This window comes from Octopus sinensis, linkage group LG25 (assembly GCF_006345805.1).
Source record: "Octopus sinensis linkage group LG25, ASM634580v1, whole genome shotgun sequence".
NCBI classification, from domain to species: Eukaryota; Metazoa; Mollusca; class Cephalopoda; order Octopoda; family Octopodidae; genus Octopus; species Octopus sinensis.
The window spans coordinates 18,713,770-18,730,036 of record NC_043021.1 but is presented as its reverse complement, the minus strand read 5'-3'; the positions used below and the strand labels follow the sequence as shown (position 1 = coordinate 18,730,036).

At 39.2% G+C, this 16,267-nt stretch overlaps 1 protein-coding gene across 4 annotated transcripts in view; it reads left to right on the top strand.

Moving 5' to 3' along the window:
* LOC115224269 (ATP-dependent RNA helicase DDX19A) overlaps nt 1–16,267 on the top strand; it is a 39,466-nt gene that overhangs the window by 9,322 nt on the left and 13,877 nt on the right. For all 4 annotated transcript variants that reach the window (XM_036513393.1, XM_029795081.2, XM_036513394.1 and 1 more), the window contains exons 2-7: nt 5,436–5,493; nt 7,845–8,004; nt 9,883–10,021; nt 11,659–11,751; nt 14,193–14,295; nt 15,498–15,615. In XM_036513393.1, coding sequence (XP_036369286.1) covers nt 5,440–5,493; nt 7,845–8,004; nt 9,883–10,021; nt 11,659–11,751; nt 14,193–14,295; nt 15,498–15,615 — 667 coding nt within the window. In that variant the 5' untranslated portion in view covers nt 5,436–5,439. The remainder of the gene's footprint in view (nt 1–5,435; nt 5,494–7,844; nt 8,005–9,882; nt 10,022–11,658; nt 11,752–14,192; nt 14,296–15,497; nt 15,616–16,267) is intronic.

Genomic DNA, 16,267 nt, shown 5'->3' with positions numbered 1-16,267 from the left:
CTCAAGCACAGCAGGTCATGTGCCACTGGCACAGAAGCCAGTTAAGGCAGCGCTGGCATCGGCCACATTCGGATGGTGCTTTTTAGGTGTCACCAGCACAGAAGCCAGTCAAGGCTGCACTGGCATCGGCCACATTCAGATGGTGCTTTTTACGTGCCACCGGCACAAGTATCACAACTACAATTTCCATTTGATATTTATTTTGATATTGATGTAGGTCTCCTCAAGCACAGCAGGTCGTTCTGCAATCCAAGGTACTTTGGATGGGCTGGGGCTATGCGAAATTGGTGCAGGAAGCATCCCGGGTCTTTGCAGTCACAGCATATCTCCAGAGATCTCGGTCTTTCGTCATTGCCTCTCTCTCTCTCTCTCTCTCTCTCTCTCTATATATATATATATATATATATATATATATATATATATGCGTTAGGAAGGGCATTTAGTTGTAGAAGCCATGCGAAAGCAGGCTCTTGAACTTGGCGCAGTCTCATGACTTGCCAACTCCTGTCCAATAGTTCAAACAATGCAAGCAATGGAATAAATATGATAGATATTGGTAGGTCTGTGAGGGAAACAGTTTCGTTTCCAGTCCCATAGTCCCAGGTTCAGTCCCACTGCGTGGAACTTGGGCAAGTATCTTCTACTATAGCCTCAGGCCGACCAAAGCCTTGTGAGTGGATTTGGTAGACGGAAACCGAAAGAAGCCTGACATATATCTGTATCTATATATATATATATATATATATATATATATAATATATATATATATATACATACATGTGTGTGTGTATGTTTGTGTTTGTCCCCCCAACATCACTTGACAACTGATGCTGGTGTGTTTACGTTCCTGTAACTTAGCGGTTCGACAAAAGAGACCGATAGAATAAGTACCGGGCTTACAAAGAATAAGTCCTGGGTTCGATTTGCTCAAGTAAAGGTGGTGCTCCAGCATGGCCGCAATCAAATGACTGAAACAAGTAAAAGAGATATGTATGTATTTATATATAGTTTGTCCCTACTGCCATTGCTTGACAACCGATGTTGGTGTTTACATCTCTATTACTTACCAGTTTGACAAAAGAAAAGAGAACAATAAAATAAGTTCTGGGCTTACAAACAATAGGTCCTGGGGTTGATTTGTTCGACTAAAAACATTTCGTGGTGATGCTCCAGCATGGCCACAGACAAATAACCGAAGCAAAAGAATACAAGAATGTACTAGTCTCCATAGTCATTGTAATTCTCTTGGATATGCATTCAGTAAAATATTTATAATTCAGCAAAGTGAACCCAGGATATATATATATATATGGTGGTTGCCCCCTCATTATCGGGTATGGCCATTGTACGAAGCTTAATCAATGTTGTTATCGTGCAATGCCTGTGCAAGAAGATTGTTTTTAAAGTGAGGAAAGGCTGTGCACTGTGTCAATCCCACTCACTAAGCAACAGCAGCCATAATCCGAAAAGAACAAGTCAACATCATCGGTAACCACTGAGCCGCAGGTTTTATGTTGGAGTTATTCCAGTTACCTGAGTTACCTTCTCCTAGAAGGATGCCCTAACAAAGGCTAGGAGTCCTTCACTCCCAATGGTTTAACCGCGCGATCGGGTATTCAGTCCGATTATTTCTATGTTCCCGCGCATGATACAGCCTTAAGACATTTATTGGACTCTCTGACAGGTTTTGTTTTCATCGCGCGGGGTGTCCAATAAACACCCTCCTCACCAAGCAAGCTTGGTGGGGTTGCCGATTTAGTCGCCGACGACCCGACCATGCAACAGGTTGTACTGGGTTACATGTTACCACTCGAAAGTGACCTGACAGACATATATATATATATATATATATATATATACACACACACACACATACATACACGTATACACGCACACATTTACAGATACTCCACTCAACTCTTTTACAGTTTTACAAGTTCCACTCACTACTTAAACCCATACTCCACAGATGATAGCTACTCATTATGACTAACTGTTACACTCACCACATCAACCCATACTCCACTAATTGACAGCTCGACAAGTTCCACTCACTATACTGACCTACACTCCACTCATCACATGACTTCTTCCTCAGTGACAACTTGAGATTTCGCTTTCATTTTATTTACATTCTCCTCTGTCCTCTGTCTAGTTTGTCTCTAACTCTGTCAGTCTTAGTAATTCCTACTAATTACACTTAACAACACTAATTATATGTAAACAAGTTCAAGCGCTTTGTTCTTCTGTGAATCATAAAAAACCTTGTTAAATGGCCACTTACCAGGTATTGCTTTTAGTATTTGATACAGTGTGTGTGCCAACACATGTTGGGTTGTTGGTGTCGGTGCCACGTAAAAAATACTTGTGCCGGTGCCACATGAAATGCCCCTGTGCTGGTGTCACATAAGAGCACCCGGCACACTTGTAAAGTGGCTGGTGTTTGGAAGACATCCAACAGCTCTCCAGCTGACCATCCCCTGTCAAACCGTCCAACCCATGGAAAGCAAACATTAACCAATGATAATGATGATAGCAAGCTCGTAAAACCATTAGCACATTGGACTAAATGTTTAATGGCATTTATTTCAGTGAGCTAAGTTCTGAGTTCAAATCTCACTGGGATTAATTTTTGCCTGTCATCCTTTCAGGGTCAATAAAATAAAGTACCTGTTGAATGCAGGGATCGGTGTAACTGACAGGTTGCCTCCCTGCAAATTTCAGCCCTCACCTCTATAGTAGAAAGAAATTGAGCAATTGAAATAAGGCAGTGAGCTGGTAGAATTGTTAGCACCTGGGACAAAATGCTTAGTGGCATTTCTGGCTTGCTTCGTTCTGAGTTCAAATCCTACTGAGGCCCACTTTACCTTTTGTCCTGTCGGGGTTTGTAAAAATAAAGAACTAGTCAAGTACTGAGGTCACTGTAACTGACTATCTCCTCCCTCCCTCCCTGTAAAATTGCTGGCCTTGTGCCAGAATTTGAAACTGCTATTTAGCCATCATGGCCAAAGCTAAGTTGGAGCACCTTCAAAGGTCTGGAAAATATATAAACGTTAGCTGGCCCATACCGTCAAAAATGATGGCTAATTGTAGTATTTTATACATAAATAGGCATAGGAGTGGCTGTGTGGTAAGTAGCTTGCTTACCAACCACATGGTTCTGGGTTCAGGCCCACTGCATGGTACCTTGGGCAAGTGTCATCTACTATAGCCTCAGGCCGACCAAAGCCTTGTGAGCGGATTTGGTAGACGGAAACTGAAAGAAGCCTGTCATATATATATATATGTGTGTGTGTGTGCGTATGTTTGTTTGTTCCCCAACATTGCTTAACAATTGATGCTGATGTGTTTACGTTCCCATAAACTTAGCGGTTCGGCAAAAGAGACCGATAAAATAAGTACTAGGCTTACAAAGAATAAGTAAAAGAGTAAAGAATAAATAAGGTACAAAACCAAGTTTTTAGTTTAATAATTCTCTTTTTTTTTTTCTCTTTTTACTTGTTTCAGTCATTTTGACTGCGGCCATGCTGGTGCACCGCCTTTAATCGAGCAACTCGACCCCGGGACTTATTCTTTGTAAGCCCAGTACTTATTCTATCGGTCTCTTTTGCCGAACCGCTAAGTGACGGGGACATAAACACACCAGCATCGGTTGTGAAGCGATGCTAAGGGGACAAACACAGGCACACAAACATACACACACATACATATATATGACGGGCTTCTTTCAGTTTCCGTCTACCAAATCCACTCACAAGGCTTTGGTCGGCCCGAGGCTATAGTAGAAGACACTTGCCCTAGGTGCTACGCAGTGGGACTGAACCCGGAACCATGTGGTTGGTAAACAAGCTACTTACCACACAGCCACTCAATTCCTTTATTACCAAACTGTTTTTTGTGAAAAATCTCTCTGCAACTAACATCACTTGACTGCTTGTTTCCTTCAAAAGAATTTTTAAGTTATTATTACTATTATTATTATTATGATGATAAAAGAATTTATTATTATTATTATTATGATGATCATGAGGTGTAAGCAGCATTGTCTTTCATGAAAGTCAACTGGTATTTATTTATAAGGCGGCGAGCTGGCAGAAACGTTAGCACGCTGGGCAAAATGCTTAGCGGTATTTCGTCTGCCATTATGTTGTGAGTTCAAATTCCGCCGAGGTCGACTTTGCCTTTTATCTTTTCAGGGTCGATAAATTAAGTACCAGTTACGCACTGGGGTCGATGTAATCAACTTAATACCTATGTCTGTACTTGTTTAGCCCCTTGTGAGTAATAAAGAAATAGGTATTTATTTTGCTCCATCAGTTTTTTTTTTTTTCTTGCTTTCTTTTTGCGAAATTTCTTTTGTTGCTAGTATGTTTTGTAATTTTGTCACAGGGTCGGCAATTTTAGGGGTAGGAAAGTTGGTACATTGAACCCAGTACACAACCAGTACTTTATTTTTTCACTCTCAAAGGGATGAAAGGCAGAATTTTGTAAATCAATGACATTACTTGTACGATAGTGATGACGACATCATTATTCAACATCTATTTGAAGGTGGCAACCTGGCAGAATCGTTAGCACACTGGACAAAATGCTTAGTGGTATTTCACCTGTCGCTATATTCTGACTTCAAATTCCACCGAGGTCGATTTTGCCTTTCATCCTTTCGGGGTCGATAAATTAAGTACCAGTTACGCACTGGGGTCGATCTAATCGACTGGCCCCCTCCCTACAAAAATCCAGGCCTTGTGCCTTTAGTAGAAAGGATTGTTTAGCATCCATTTTCCATACTAGCATGGGTCGAGGTGGCAAGCCAGAAGACGGCGCCAAACTCCATTGTCTGTTTTGGCATGGCTTCTATGGCTGGATGCCCTTCCTAATGTGAACCACTATACCGAGTGCTTTTTACATGGCACCAGCATCAGTGAGGTCACCTAGTTACTGGCAAAACAAGACTCCCTCAACTGAGGACGGCGGAATAGTATTGAAGGAGGTGGGTTTGTGCCCAGGTGATGAGCAAGGAACGTGTGCCTTGCTGTAGGGAAGGTACATGGTTACCCCAGTTGGAAAAAAAAAATGTTGTCTGAACAGGTGCACTGTGTGCCACAAGTCAGGTGTTGAGGTGATCACAGAGCAATGTGAAATGAAGTGTTTTGCTCAAGAACACAACGCAACACCCGATCTAGGGATTGAAACCACGACCTTTTGATCATGAGTCCAAACACCTTAACCATTAGGCCATGCGCCATCTATACACACACGCACACAGAGTTCTGGTCAGATGGAGAATGCTGATTGTATGACATCTTTAGGTATGAGTTTGTAATCCTTTCCATTTTAAATGTTATTATTTCAGGTTCAATCCTAACTGAAGTCTATGCTATTAATGTCTATTCATATATATATATATATATTTTTTTTTTTTTACTTTATTGTAGAAATATGTCTGACTGGTCGGCACAAGTCAATGAACAGGAGCAGGGGTTGGCTATGCGGGTAAGTGGGACAATTTTCTTAATTACTTCAATCTTCGTCTTTAATCTTTTACTCGTTTTGGTCATTAGACTGGGGCCATGCTGGGGCAGTGCATTGATGAGTTTTAGTCTAATGAATCGATTCCACCTGTACTTATAGGTTTTTGTTAAGCTTGAAATTTAGTCTTTTGCTGAACTGACAAGGTATGGGGACGTAAACACACCAACACCAGTTGTGAAGTGGTGCTGGGGGACAGATACAAAGGCACGTGTATACATACACACACACAACAAGCTTCGTTCTGTTTCCGCATACCAGATGCACTCACAAGGCTCTGGTTGGCCTGAGGCTAAAGTAGAAGGCTCAGCAATTCTGAGGAAGGGGTCAGTTCATTGCATTGACCCCAGTGCTCAACTAGGACTTATTTTGTCAATCCTGAAAGGACAAAATGCAAAGTTGACCCTGGCAGGATTTGAACTCAGAATGTAAGGACAAACAAACATCCTATAATAATAATCCTTTCTGCTATAGGCACAAGGCCTGAAATTTGGTGGAAGGGGTTAAGTCGATTACATTGACCCTAGTGTTTAACTGCTACTTAATTTATAGCCACCCCAAAAGAACGAATGGCAAAGTTGATCTCGGCAGAATTTGAACATTGTAAAGCCCCCAAAAAATGAGGGGGACAGCTTTTGCCTGACATGCTAACAATTCTGCCATAATCTAATATATATATATATATATATATATATATATATATACACACACACACACACAACTAGTACTTAATTTATTGACCCCGAAAGAATGAAAGGCAAAGTCAACCTTGGTGGAATTTGAACTCAGAACATAAAGACAGACAAAATACTGCTAAGCATTTCGCCTGGCATGCTAACTATTCTGCTGGCTGGCCACCTTCAATAATAACCAATGATGATAATAACTATGATGATGGTTTTAAATTTTGGCACAAGGCCTGCAGTTTTTGAAGGGAGGGAGTTAGTCAATTACATTGACCCCAATGCTTGAGTGGTACTTATTTTGCATATCATTATTTTGTAATGATATGCATAAGATCTGGTCATCAAATCTAAGTAGAGATTTCAAACTTTAAATCTTCAAAGCCACAGTCGAACCAATTCTACTATATGTCTCAGAAACCTGGACATTATCAAAGAAGCTTGAGAGGCGGTTGGATGGAACTTACACTCGCCTCCTTATGAGAGCTCAAAATCTCTCGTGGAAGCGTCATCCAACCAAAATGCAAATATATGGGAAATTACCATCTGTGTCATCTCTTGTGAAAGGTAGAAGAGTCCAGTTTGCTGGACATTGTTGTAGAGCTGAAAACGAGGTAATTTCTACTCTTCTCCTCTGGAAGCCATCTGCTCGCGATACCAGAAGGCGCACACTCTCCTACCCTGATGTAATCTCCAGGGATACAGGCATCCAGCAACAGGACCTCCGTAATGCTATGATGGACCGTGAAGTCTGGCGTAGCATGGTAAATTCCATTGTCTCAACCAAGGTCGAACAATGATCATGATTTTGTCGACTCTGAACAGAAAGATGGACGAAATGCCACCAAGCAGTTTGCCCAGCATTCTAACGATTCTGCCAGCTTGCTGCATTAATAATAATAATAATAATACTCTTGTGTATTTCTCTGTCACAGCATGCGAATGAGAAAGGAAGGGGTGATAGATGAATAAGGAAGGAAGGGTGATGGCAAACATGGTAGTGGGATGATAGAAGTTCTACGGTGAACAAAAATCAAACATTTCAACTCTGTTTGAGTGTGTGTGTGTGTGTGTGTGTGCAATGGAAGTGGGATGGTGAACATTCAACGCTGAAAAGAAAAATCAAACAGCGTTTCAACTCTGTGTGAGTATATGTGTGTGTGTGTACAAGGGATGTATGTGAATGTTTGTATCTGTGAATATTTTGTACCTTATTTACATATAAGATACTACAATTAGCCGTCATTTTTGACAGCACGAGGCCATCTAGTTAATAATAATAGTGATGATGATGATTTGTAAAGAAAATCATCGTTTAACATCCGCTTTCCATGCTAGCATGGGTTGGACGATTTTGACTGAGGGCTGGCGAAACAGATGGCTGCACCAGGCTCCAATCTTGATCTGGCAGAGTTTCTACAGCTGGATGCCCTTCCTAACGCCAACCACTCCGAGAGTGTAGTGGGTGCTTTTATGTGCCCAATCAGGCGGCGCTGGCAATGACCTTGCTCGAATCTTTTTACACGTGCCAGTGAAGCAACGAAATAAAATAAGAGAAAATGTTTGAATCATAATGTTTTCTAGCTTTGTTATATTTAATATTAATAATAATAATAATGTTATTTACTGCAGGTGAGTGAGATGACCCTGAAGAAAAATGAAAACACAACCACATTGAACCAGAATTCAAACAGCACCCCACCAACAGCTGCCCCTAATCAGAGTTCTACGACTATATCATCATCCACAACAGTGAAGCCTGCAGGAGATACTCCTGACGAAGATGATGTTGGTAAGATGACTATTATATCAGTTATAGTGGGAGGATGGAGAACTGACTGGCTCGGGGTGGTACCAGATTGGGACTTTTAGTCAGCAAGTTCATATCATCATCATCATCATTTAATGTCTGTTGGCGTGGGTTGGATGCTTTGATGGGAGCTGGAGGGGCCAGAGGACGGTGCCAGGTTTTACTGTCTGCTTTGGTGTGGTTTCTGTGGTTTGATGCCCTTCCTAACTCTAAAGCACTTTACAGATGTTGATGGTGGATTCCTTAACCCTTTCGTTACCAACATGACTGAAACCACCTCTGGTTCTGTCGTATAAATGCCTTGTTTTCATAAGTTTTGAATTAAAATCTTCCACCAAACCTTAGTCACAATTTATGTTCCTAACACTAGCTGAATGATAACTAAGTTATTTTACTAAATTCTTTGTTATATTTAACATGATTGAAAGAAAACACAGAGCATCTCAACAGAAATATGGTAACAAAAGGGTTGAAATATATAATAGAGAAACAATTCTTAACCCTTTCAATACCAATCTAGCTGAAACTGCCTCTGGCTCTGTAGTACAAATGCCTTGTTTTCTTAAGTTCTGAATTAAAATCTTCCACCAAACCTTAGTCACAATTTATGTTCCTAACACTAGCTTAATGATAATTAAGTTATTTTACTAAATTCTTTGTTATATCTAAAATTAATTGAAAGAAACACAGAGCATCTCAACAGAAATATGGTAACAGAAGGGTTAAAATATATAATAAACAATTCTTAACCCCCCTTTTGATACTAACCCACCTGAAACTGCTTCTGGCTCTGTAGTACAAATGTCTTGTTTTCAAAAGTTCTGAATTAAAATCCTCCACCAAACCTTAGTCACAATTTATAATAAATTCTTTGTTATATTTAAAGTAATTGAAAGAAACACAGAGCATCTCAAGCCCTTTTGGTCATGAATGACCATAGGATTGCATCCGGAAAGTTCCCCTCTAAACCACAAGTCCAAGCAAGGTTTTTATAGAAGACTAGCAATTGCCCATGCATACCAGCCTCCCTTCTCCATGCCACCGATGTTATCCAAGGGAAAGTCTCTCTCTTTCTCTCTCTCTCTTCATATATATATATAGGCATGGGAGTGGCTGTGTGGTAAGTAGCTTGCTTACCAACCACATGGTTCCAGGTTCAGTCCCACTGCGTGGTACCTTGAGCAAGTGTCTTCTACTATAGCCTCGGTCTGACCAATGCCTGGTGAGTGGATTTGGTAGACAGAAACTGAAAGAAGAGCTTGTCATATATATATATATATATATGTGTGTGTGAATGTGTTCGTGTGTCTTTGTTTGTCCCCCCAACATCGCTTGACAACCGATGCTGGTGTGTTTATGTTCCCGTAACTTAGCGGTTTGGCAAAAGAGACCGATAGAATAAGTACTAGGCTTACAAAGAATAAGTCCTGGGGTTGATTTGCTCGACTAAAGGTGGTGCTCCAGCATGGCTACAGTCAAATAACTGGAACAAGTGAAAGAGTATATATATATATATATATGCATGTCTGTGTGTTTTTGTGTCTTCTTGGCATTGCATGATAGTTGTAAATGAGTGTCACTGTCATACAAGCAGTGTCATTCATTTCCAATATTCTGCAAGAACATGTCTGGCCATAGGGATTATTACCCTGCTTGGCAACAGGAAGGGTATCCAGCTGTAGAAAAATCTGCCACAAATAAACTCTCCACCCGACCCATGCAAGCATAGAAGAATGGACGTTAAACGGCGACGATGATGATGACAATGTGATGTATGTATGTATGATGTGAGGGTTCCATTGCGTATAAAAACCAACAACAGCATGTATAAACAATTGTGTGTATATTTTGGCATTTCAGAAACCTCAAAGGAAGATGCTTCATATTTGCGTAAAATTCTTCGATCTAAATTGGTTACCACAAAGACAGATCTTGAAGTGTTGAGGAAAGACCCTCGTTCTCCATTGTATTTTGTCAAGACATTCAATGACTTGAATCTGTAAGTAAACATAACTATCTGTTTCTTTATTACCCACAAGGGGCTAAACATAGAGGGGACAAACAAGGACAGACATATGGATTAAGTCGATTACATCGACCCTCAGTGCATAACTGGTACTTAGTTTGCCGACCCTGAAAGGATGAAAGGCAAAGTCGACCTTGGTGGAATTTGAACTCAGAACGTAATTGGCAGACGAAATACCTATTTCTTTACTACCCACAAAGGGCTAAACACAGAAGGGACAAACAAGGACAGATACACGGATTAAGTCGATTTCATTGACCCCCAGTGCGTAACTGGTACTTAGTTCATTGACCCTGAAAGGATGAAAGGCAAATTCGACCTCTGTGGAATTTGAACTCAGAACATAACGGCAGATGAAATACGGCTACGCATTTCGCCCGGCGTGCTAACGGTTCTGCCAGCTCGCCGCCTTAAACATAACTATTATCCACTTCACTGTGGCATAACTACACAAGTATACCCTGTCCTCCCACCCGCTTTGTTTCCTCATATCTGTAAGGAAAATGGCTATTTTTCAGTGAAATGTTTTTACAAATACTTGGTGTAGATTACAACAATATCAGAATTTGTTTGGTTTAAAATTTTGTAGGATAATTCACATGAGTCAACTTTGTATACTTGTAACATTCAGAAAAATGCTAAGCCATATGCCCATGGGCATATGGCGTAGTGGTTTAGAGCGTGGGCTACTAACCCCAAGATTCCAAGTTCAATTCCAAGCAGTGACCTGAACAATAACATTAATAATAATAATAATAATAGCAGATGGCAACGTTTCTCTAAAAGAAATGGAGAAACTTTCAAAATAGAAAAACCTGAAAATAGAGGTAACCAGAATGTGGAATCTAAAAACAGAAACAATTCCTATCATAGTAGGTGCATTAGGCATGATAAAAAAAATACTCAGACAAGTACATAACAAAAATTTCCTCAAGACACCTGAAGAAGGCTGGAGGGTATATCAGCTGAAACGTTGTGTTAACAACAAACAAGATGAGGACAAATATCCATCAAATGTAAATAATGTAAAGAATGCTATTTTTCAATGAAATTTTTTCCGAATACTTGGTGTAGATTACGACAATATAAGAATTTGTTTGGTTTAAAATTTTGTAGGATAATTCACATGAGTCAACTTTGTATACTTGTAACATTCAGAAAAATTGATATTTTTCAATGAAATTTTCTACAAATATCTTTTAGATGGTATAGATTACATCGGAATTTGTTGTAGACTACATGTAGAGAGGGTATATAACTACTCATTCTCATTCAACATTATTCAGCAGATCAACAGTTTATTGATTGTCTCATCTATGACAGTCCAGAAAATTGTAAGTTTAACCCATTAGTGTTTAAACTGGCCATATCCGGCTAGAATATTCTACCTATTTTATGTTCAAACTAGTCAGATATGGTCATTCATAGCTACCTTATTGTGTCATTTTAATAATAAACAATCACATCATTGAAATCTCAAAGCCATGGAATGATGCAAGATTAATTTTACATGGTGTGAATACATAAGCTTTACATTTGACAGAATAATCTGAATGCTGAAGGGTTAAATGATGAATAGTTAATCTTGTACATGTGTGTTTTATCGACAGAAAACCTGAACTTCTTAGAGGTGTGTATGCAATGGGATTTGATGCTCCTTCAAAAATTCAAGAAACTGCTTTGCCAACTTTACTAGCCAACCCGTAAGTATACTTCAGCTCGTTTTGTCTCACCAATGGAAACATTTCTCTGTATGAAGGGGGTACTGAAAAATTCCTGGTGTTAAGGGTATCACAAAGGACCTGGTTGGAGGCCCAACCTTCTGAGTTCTTTTACAGGGCTTAGGAAAACTGAAGGGCTACTGCAATAAGTGTGTGTATCTGAGAAAGGAATATCTCTTATTATAAAAGGCAGATTTTATCTGCCTCCCTTTGTCACTTATAGAAATCTACAATATAGGATTTCTTCAATTACAATTTACCTAGCATTTTTAAGAGTAGAATGCATCGGGTCATGCCAGGTCCAGTTTTTAAAATTTAAACTCCAATTAAGCAAAATTTACAGAAAACTCACATTCTGGTGTGTATGTCAAATGCTTTTCTTAGTCTGGTTTACAGCACATGCAAACGCACACACACAGTGTGCAACGAATAGAGTGAAACTAGATGTAATATTTGTTTCTGTCTATCACGCTGATAGATACATGAGTAAAATGTATGGCAAGCTAAGAGATAAGAGTGAGTGAAAATGTTCTTGGAAGAGAGTAAATAGCGACAGAGTGATTTGAGGAAGACTAAACTGAAAGTATGAAACTGTTTATGTATAAACAGACGACACTTATATATAGTTATTAATAAATGTATGCATCCGTTTAACCCTTTCGTTACCAAACCGCCCGAATTTACCTATTCATATTTAAATGAGAATATCAGAGTAAATCTCTTTAGTACATTCGTGAAAACACGCATTATACTTCGTAAACACTTCAAATACAGTTTTGTACAAAAATCGAAGTGTAATTTTAATTCCGTGAATTATGGGAGATTTTTTTCCGAAATTTGTTCCTATTGTGTTTTCAAAATTTGTAATTCTGACAAAAAAATGGATACGAATTTCATTATATCAAGCAGCGAGTCAGAATTCGAAGGATTTTCTACTGAAGACCATAAATCTAACTCTATGACTGAAAAAAAAAAAGCATCTTTATATAAGAGTGAAGTTGTGTGTCTGTCTCCTACGATTTAGATTCCTAACTACTCCCACATTTTGCGGTGCAGTTTAACCAAAAGCGGGTATCTTATAGTCGTGATTCATATCGAGCCCTTCTGGGTATTAGCATGAGTCTACGATTTAAAAAAAATTTACCATCATATTTTTCCATTTTAATGCATTTTTTTCGCTTTTATATAAGGGAAGTAACTCTCTAAAAATATCTACGATGTGTCAACGATTTTTAAAAAAAATCTACCTTAATTTTTTTCAATTTTTAATGCATTTTTTTGCTATTTTTTGGCTATAACTCTCTAAAAATGCTTATATAGTTATTTCCCTTACAACCCGAGCAACGCCGGGCGATACTGCTAGTCTCTCTATATATATAAACGGTAAAATGTCTGTCTGTGTGTGTGTCCTTTATACAGATCCACAATTTTTCAGTTAGAGGGCTCGCACTTTCTATGGTCATTCAAAACCATCCAAGGGTGGTCATGCACATCTTTACATTTCCCCAGTCACCTCGCAAAGCCATTAAAAAATCAATAGAAGTGACTCTTTTGTGAATTTTCTATCCAAAACCCAATCAAAATGCCCGAAACTTGATACGCCAATTGAATGCCAGCTAGCTGTATGTGATTGGTCAGAGATTTGGACAGTACTCGCGTGTATTTGCACACGCACGCAGCTGTATATGCATGCACTAGCACTATGACCCGGTGTTGCCGGTCATAGTGCTAGTCTTGAATGAAATCCTAATTAACTGATCCTCCTGTATTTTCTTTTATCCAAAGCCAGGAACTTTTCAGCACCCCCCCCCCCCTTGTGTGTGGCTGTGTGGTAAGAAGTTTATTCAGCTGAATACACGTCATTGATTGGTTGAAATTACCGAAATGCGAGAACTTTAACGTGATATAGCTTTGTAAATATAAGTTTTTCTCAAAAATGCTAAGAGTAAAAGATGTTTTATATGACACATTCTACCAGTGTCTGAAGTTTGAAAGTGTTTAGTTACAAAAAATTATTTTTTAAATCTGTCGGTCAAAAGGTAAAGATCTGTGTTTCCTTACCTCGATATAGTTGTAAATGTGTGTCACTGTCATGTAAGCCGTGTCCATTATTTCTAATCGTCCATGGAACCATTTCTGGTCACGGGGAAATTCCTGATCGCCTTACTCGGCAACAGGTGAGGGTTGGAAACAGGAAGAGCATCCAGAAATAGAAAATCTACCTCAGCAAAATTCCCACCCAGCTCCTGCAAGCATGGAAAATGGACATCAAAGGACATCATCATCCTACAAGTTTATAGTGTGATGTCATGGGGGTAGTGTTTGTTTTCTTTCTTCAGTGTTTTATATATATATATATATATATATATATATATGTGTGTGTTTATGTATCTATATCTCGTGTTTATTCTCTTTGTTGTCAGCCCTGTAAACATGATTGCGCAGTCTCAGAGTGGAACTGGAAAAACAGCTGCCTTTGTTCTCACCATGCTAAGTAGAGTAGATGTTAACCTCAAATACCCTCAGGTAAAAATATGTACTTACTGAGGTTTTTTTTTTGTTATTTTCTTTTCTTTTTCTCCCCCCCCCCCCCCCCACACTTTGTAAGCTCCCATTTAACCCTTTCGTTACCAACCCAGCTGAAACCGCCTCTGGCCCTGAGTACAAATGTCATGTTTTCATAAGTTTTGAATTAAAATCTTCCACCAAACCTTAGTCACAATTTATGTTCCTAACACCAGCTTAATGGTAACTAAGTTATTTTATTAAATTCTCTGTTATATCTAAAATTAATTGAAAGAAACACAGAGCACCTCAAAATAAATACAGTAATGAAAGGGTTAACTTTGAACCTGGCATATTGGTGAGCTCGATTTATCATCACTGCCATCATCAGCATCACTTTTCATTGTTTATTTGTTGTTGTGCTTGTCCATGTTGGCTAAGTTAAAGCCAAAGAGGTGAGTAGCAGGATCCATGGTCTTTGTAGAAAAATGGGTTTGTGAAAATATGTTACACAGGCTAATGCTAACCATTACTCTGAACCCTGTAAAGGAACCCAGCTGGGTTTTCAGTTATTGTATGTCTGCCTGCCAGCAAATAGAGCAGCTTCTATTTGTGATTCTCTACTATGAGTCTGTCTGCTAGCTAATAGAGAAATCTCTATTTGTGAGTCTCTACTATGAGTCTGTCACCTAGTAGAGTAATCTCTGTGAGTCTGCCTGCCATTAGAGCAGTTTCTATTTGTGAGTCTCTACTATGAGTCTGTCACCTAGTAATCTCTGTGAGTCTGCCTGCCACATTAGAGTGGTCTCTATTTGTGAGTCCGTCTGCCAGCTAATAAAGAAATCTTTATTTGTGAGTCTCTACTATCAGTCTGTTACCTAGTAATCTCTGTGAGTCTGCCTGCCATTAGAGCGGTCTCTATTTGTGAGTCTGCATTGTGAGATTACCTGCCAATAAATAGAGCACTCTCTCTCTCTTTCTCTCTCTCAAGGTGTTATTGATGGGCCTGGTCACTGTTGTATAGGCTGGTCAACATTACTGCCTTGAGTCCTAAGGCTCATAGGGCTGCTTAACCAGTTTCCATGGCATGCAAGTGACTGAGATCGCAAAATTCCCCCTCCTGAACAGAACAACTCCATCGTGGAGTTGCTGGTCTTGTGCCAAAATTCATCATCATCATCATTATCATTTCCTCTTCTTACAATTTCTTCTTCTAATTTCAGTGTCTGTGTTTAGCACCTACGTATGAATTAGCCATTCAAATTGGTGAAGTAGCTATCAAAATGGCTAAGTTTATGACCGATGTGAAAATCGGATTTGCTGTCCGAGGAACGGAACGAGGTATTTCCAATATTCTACTCATCCTTTCACCTCTCCAGTTCCCTTTTTTTTAAAAACCTTCTGATTTTAATTTGTATAGAAGCATGGGCAAGATTGAGGCCACAATCCCCTACAGTAGACCCATGGTAAATTTGAACCCATGCACCCATATTGTATGTACCATGGGTTCAAATTTAGTTTGAGTCCTCTTCATTTGAATTACAAACCCCATTAGTGATCTAGTAAGTTGGGGGTGGAAATATGGCTGCTGAAACCTGATCCTTTAGTGTTGTAAAAAAGACAAGTGAATACCACGTTGAATAATGTGATATATATTTGGGATAATAATAGAATTAATGACACCTTCGCAGATTAATATTTAGTGAATTATTTTTCTCGTAAATTGTATCAAGATTATTTTAACACCGATGGCTGCTGTGGTTTTGGCGCGAAACGAATAAGTTACAGCACAGACTTCAAAACAATGGGTTGGGAATCTCTAATCATGGTGACGCGTGCTGAAGAAGCTAAGGCTTATTTTGCCAGTGCAGAAACCGGTCCACGTGAGTCCAGATACTTAAATGTATGTTAGTAGATTGTCTTAACCTGATTTTGCCTTCGTTTGATTTCTGTAGTTTTCATCAGTGTGTTTTTGGCGATTTAATAAGAGTTT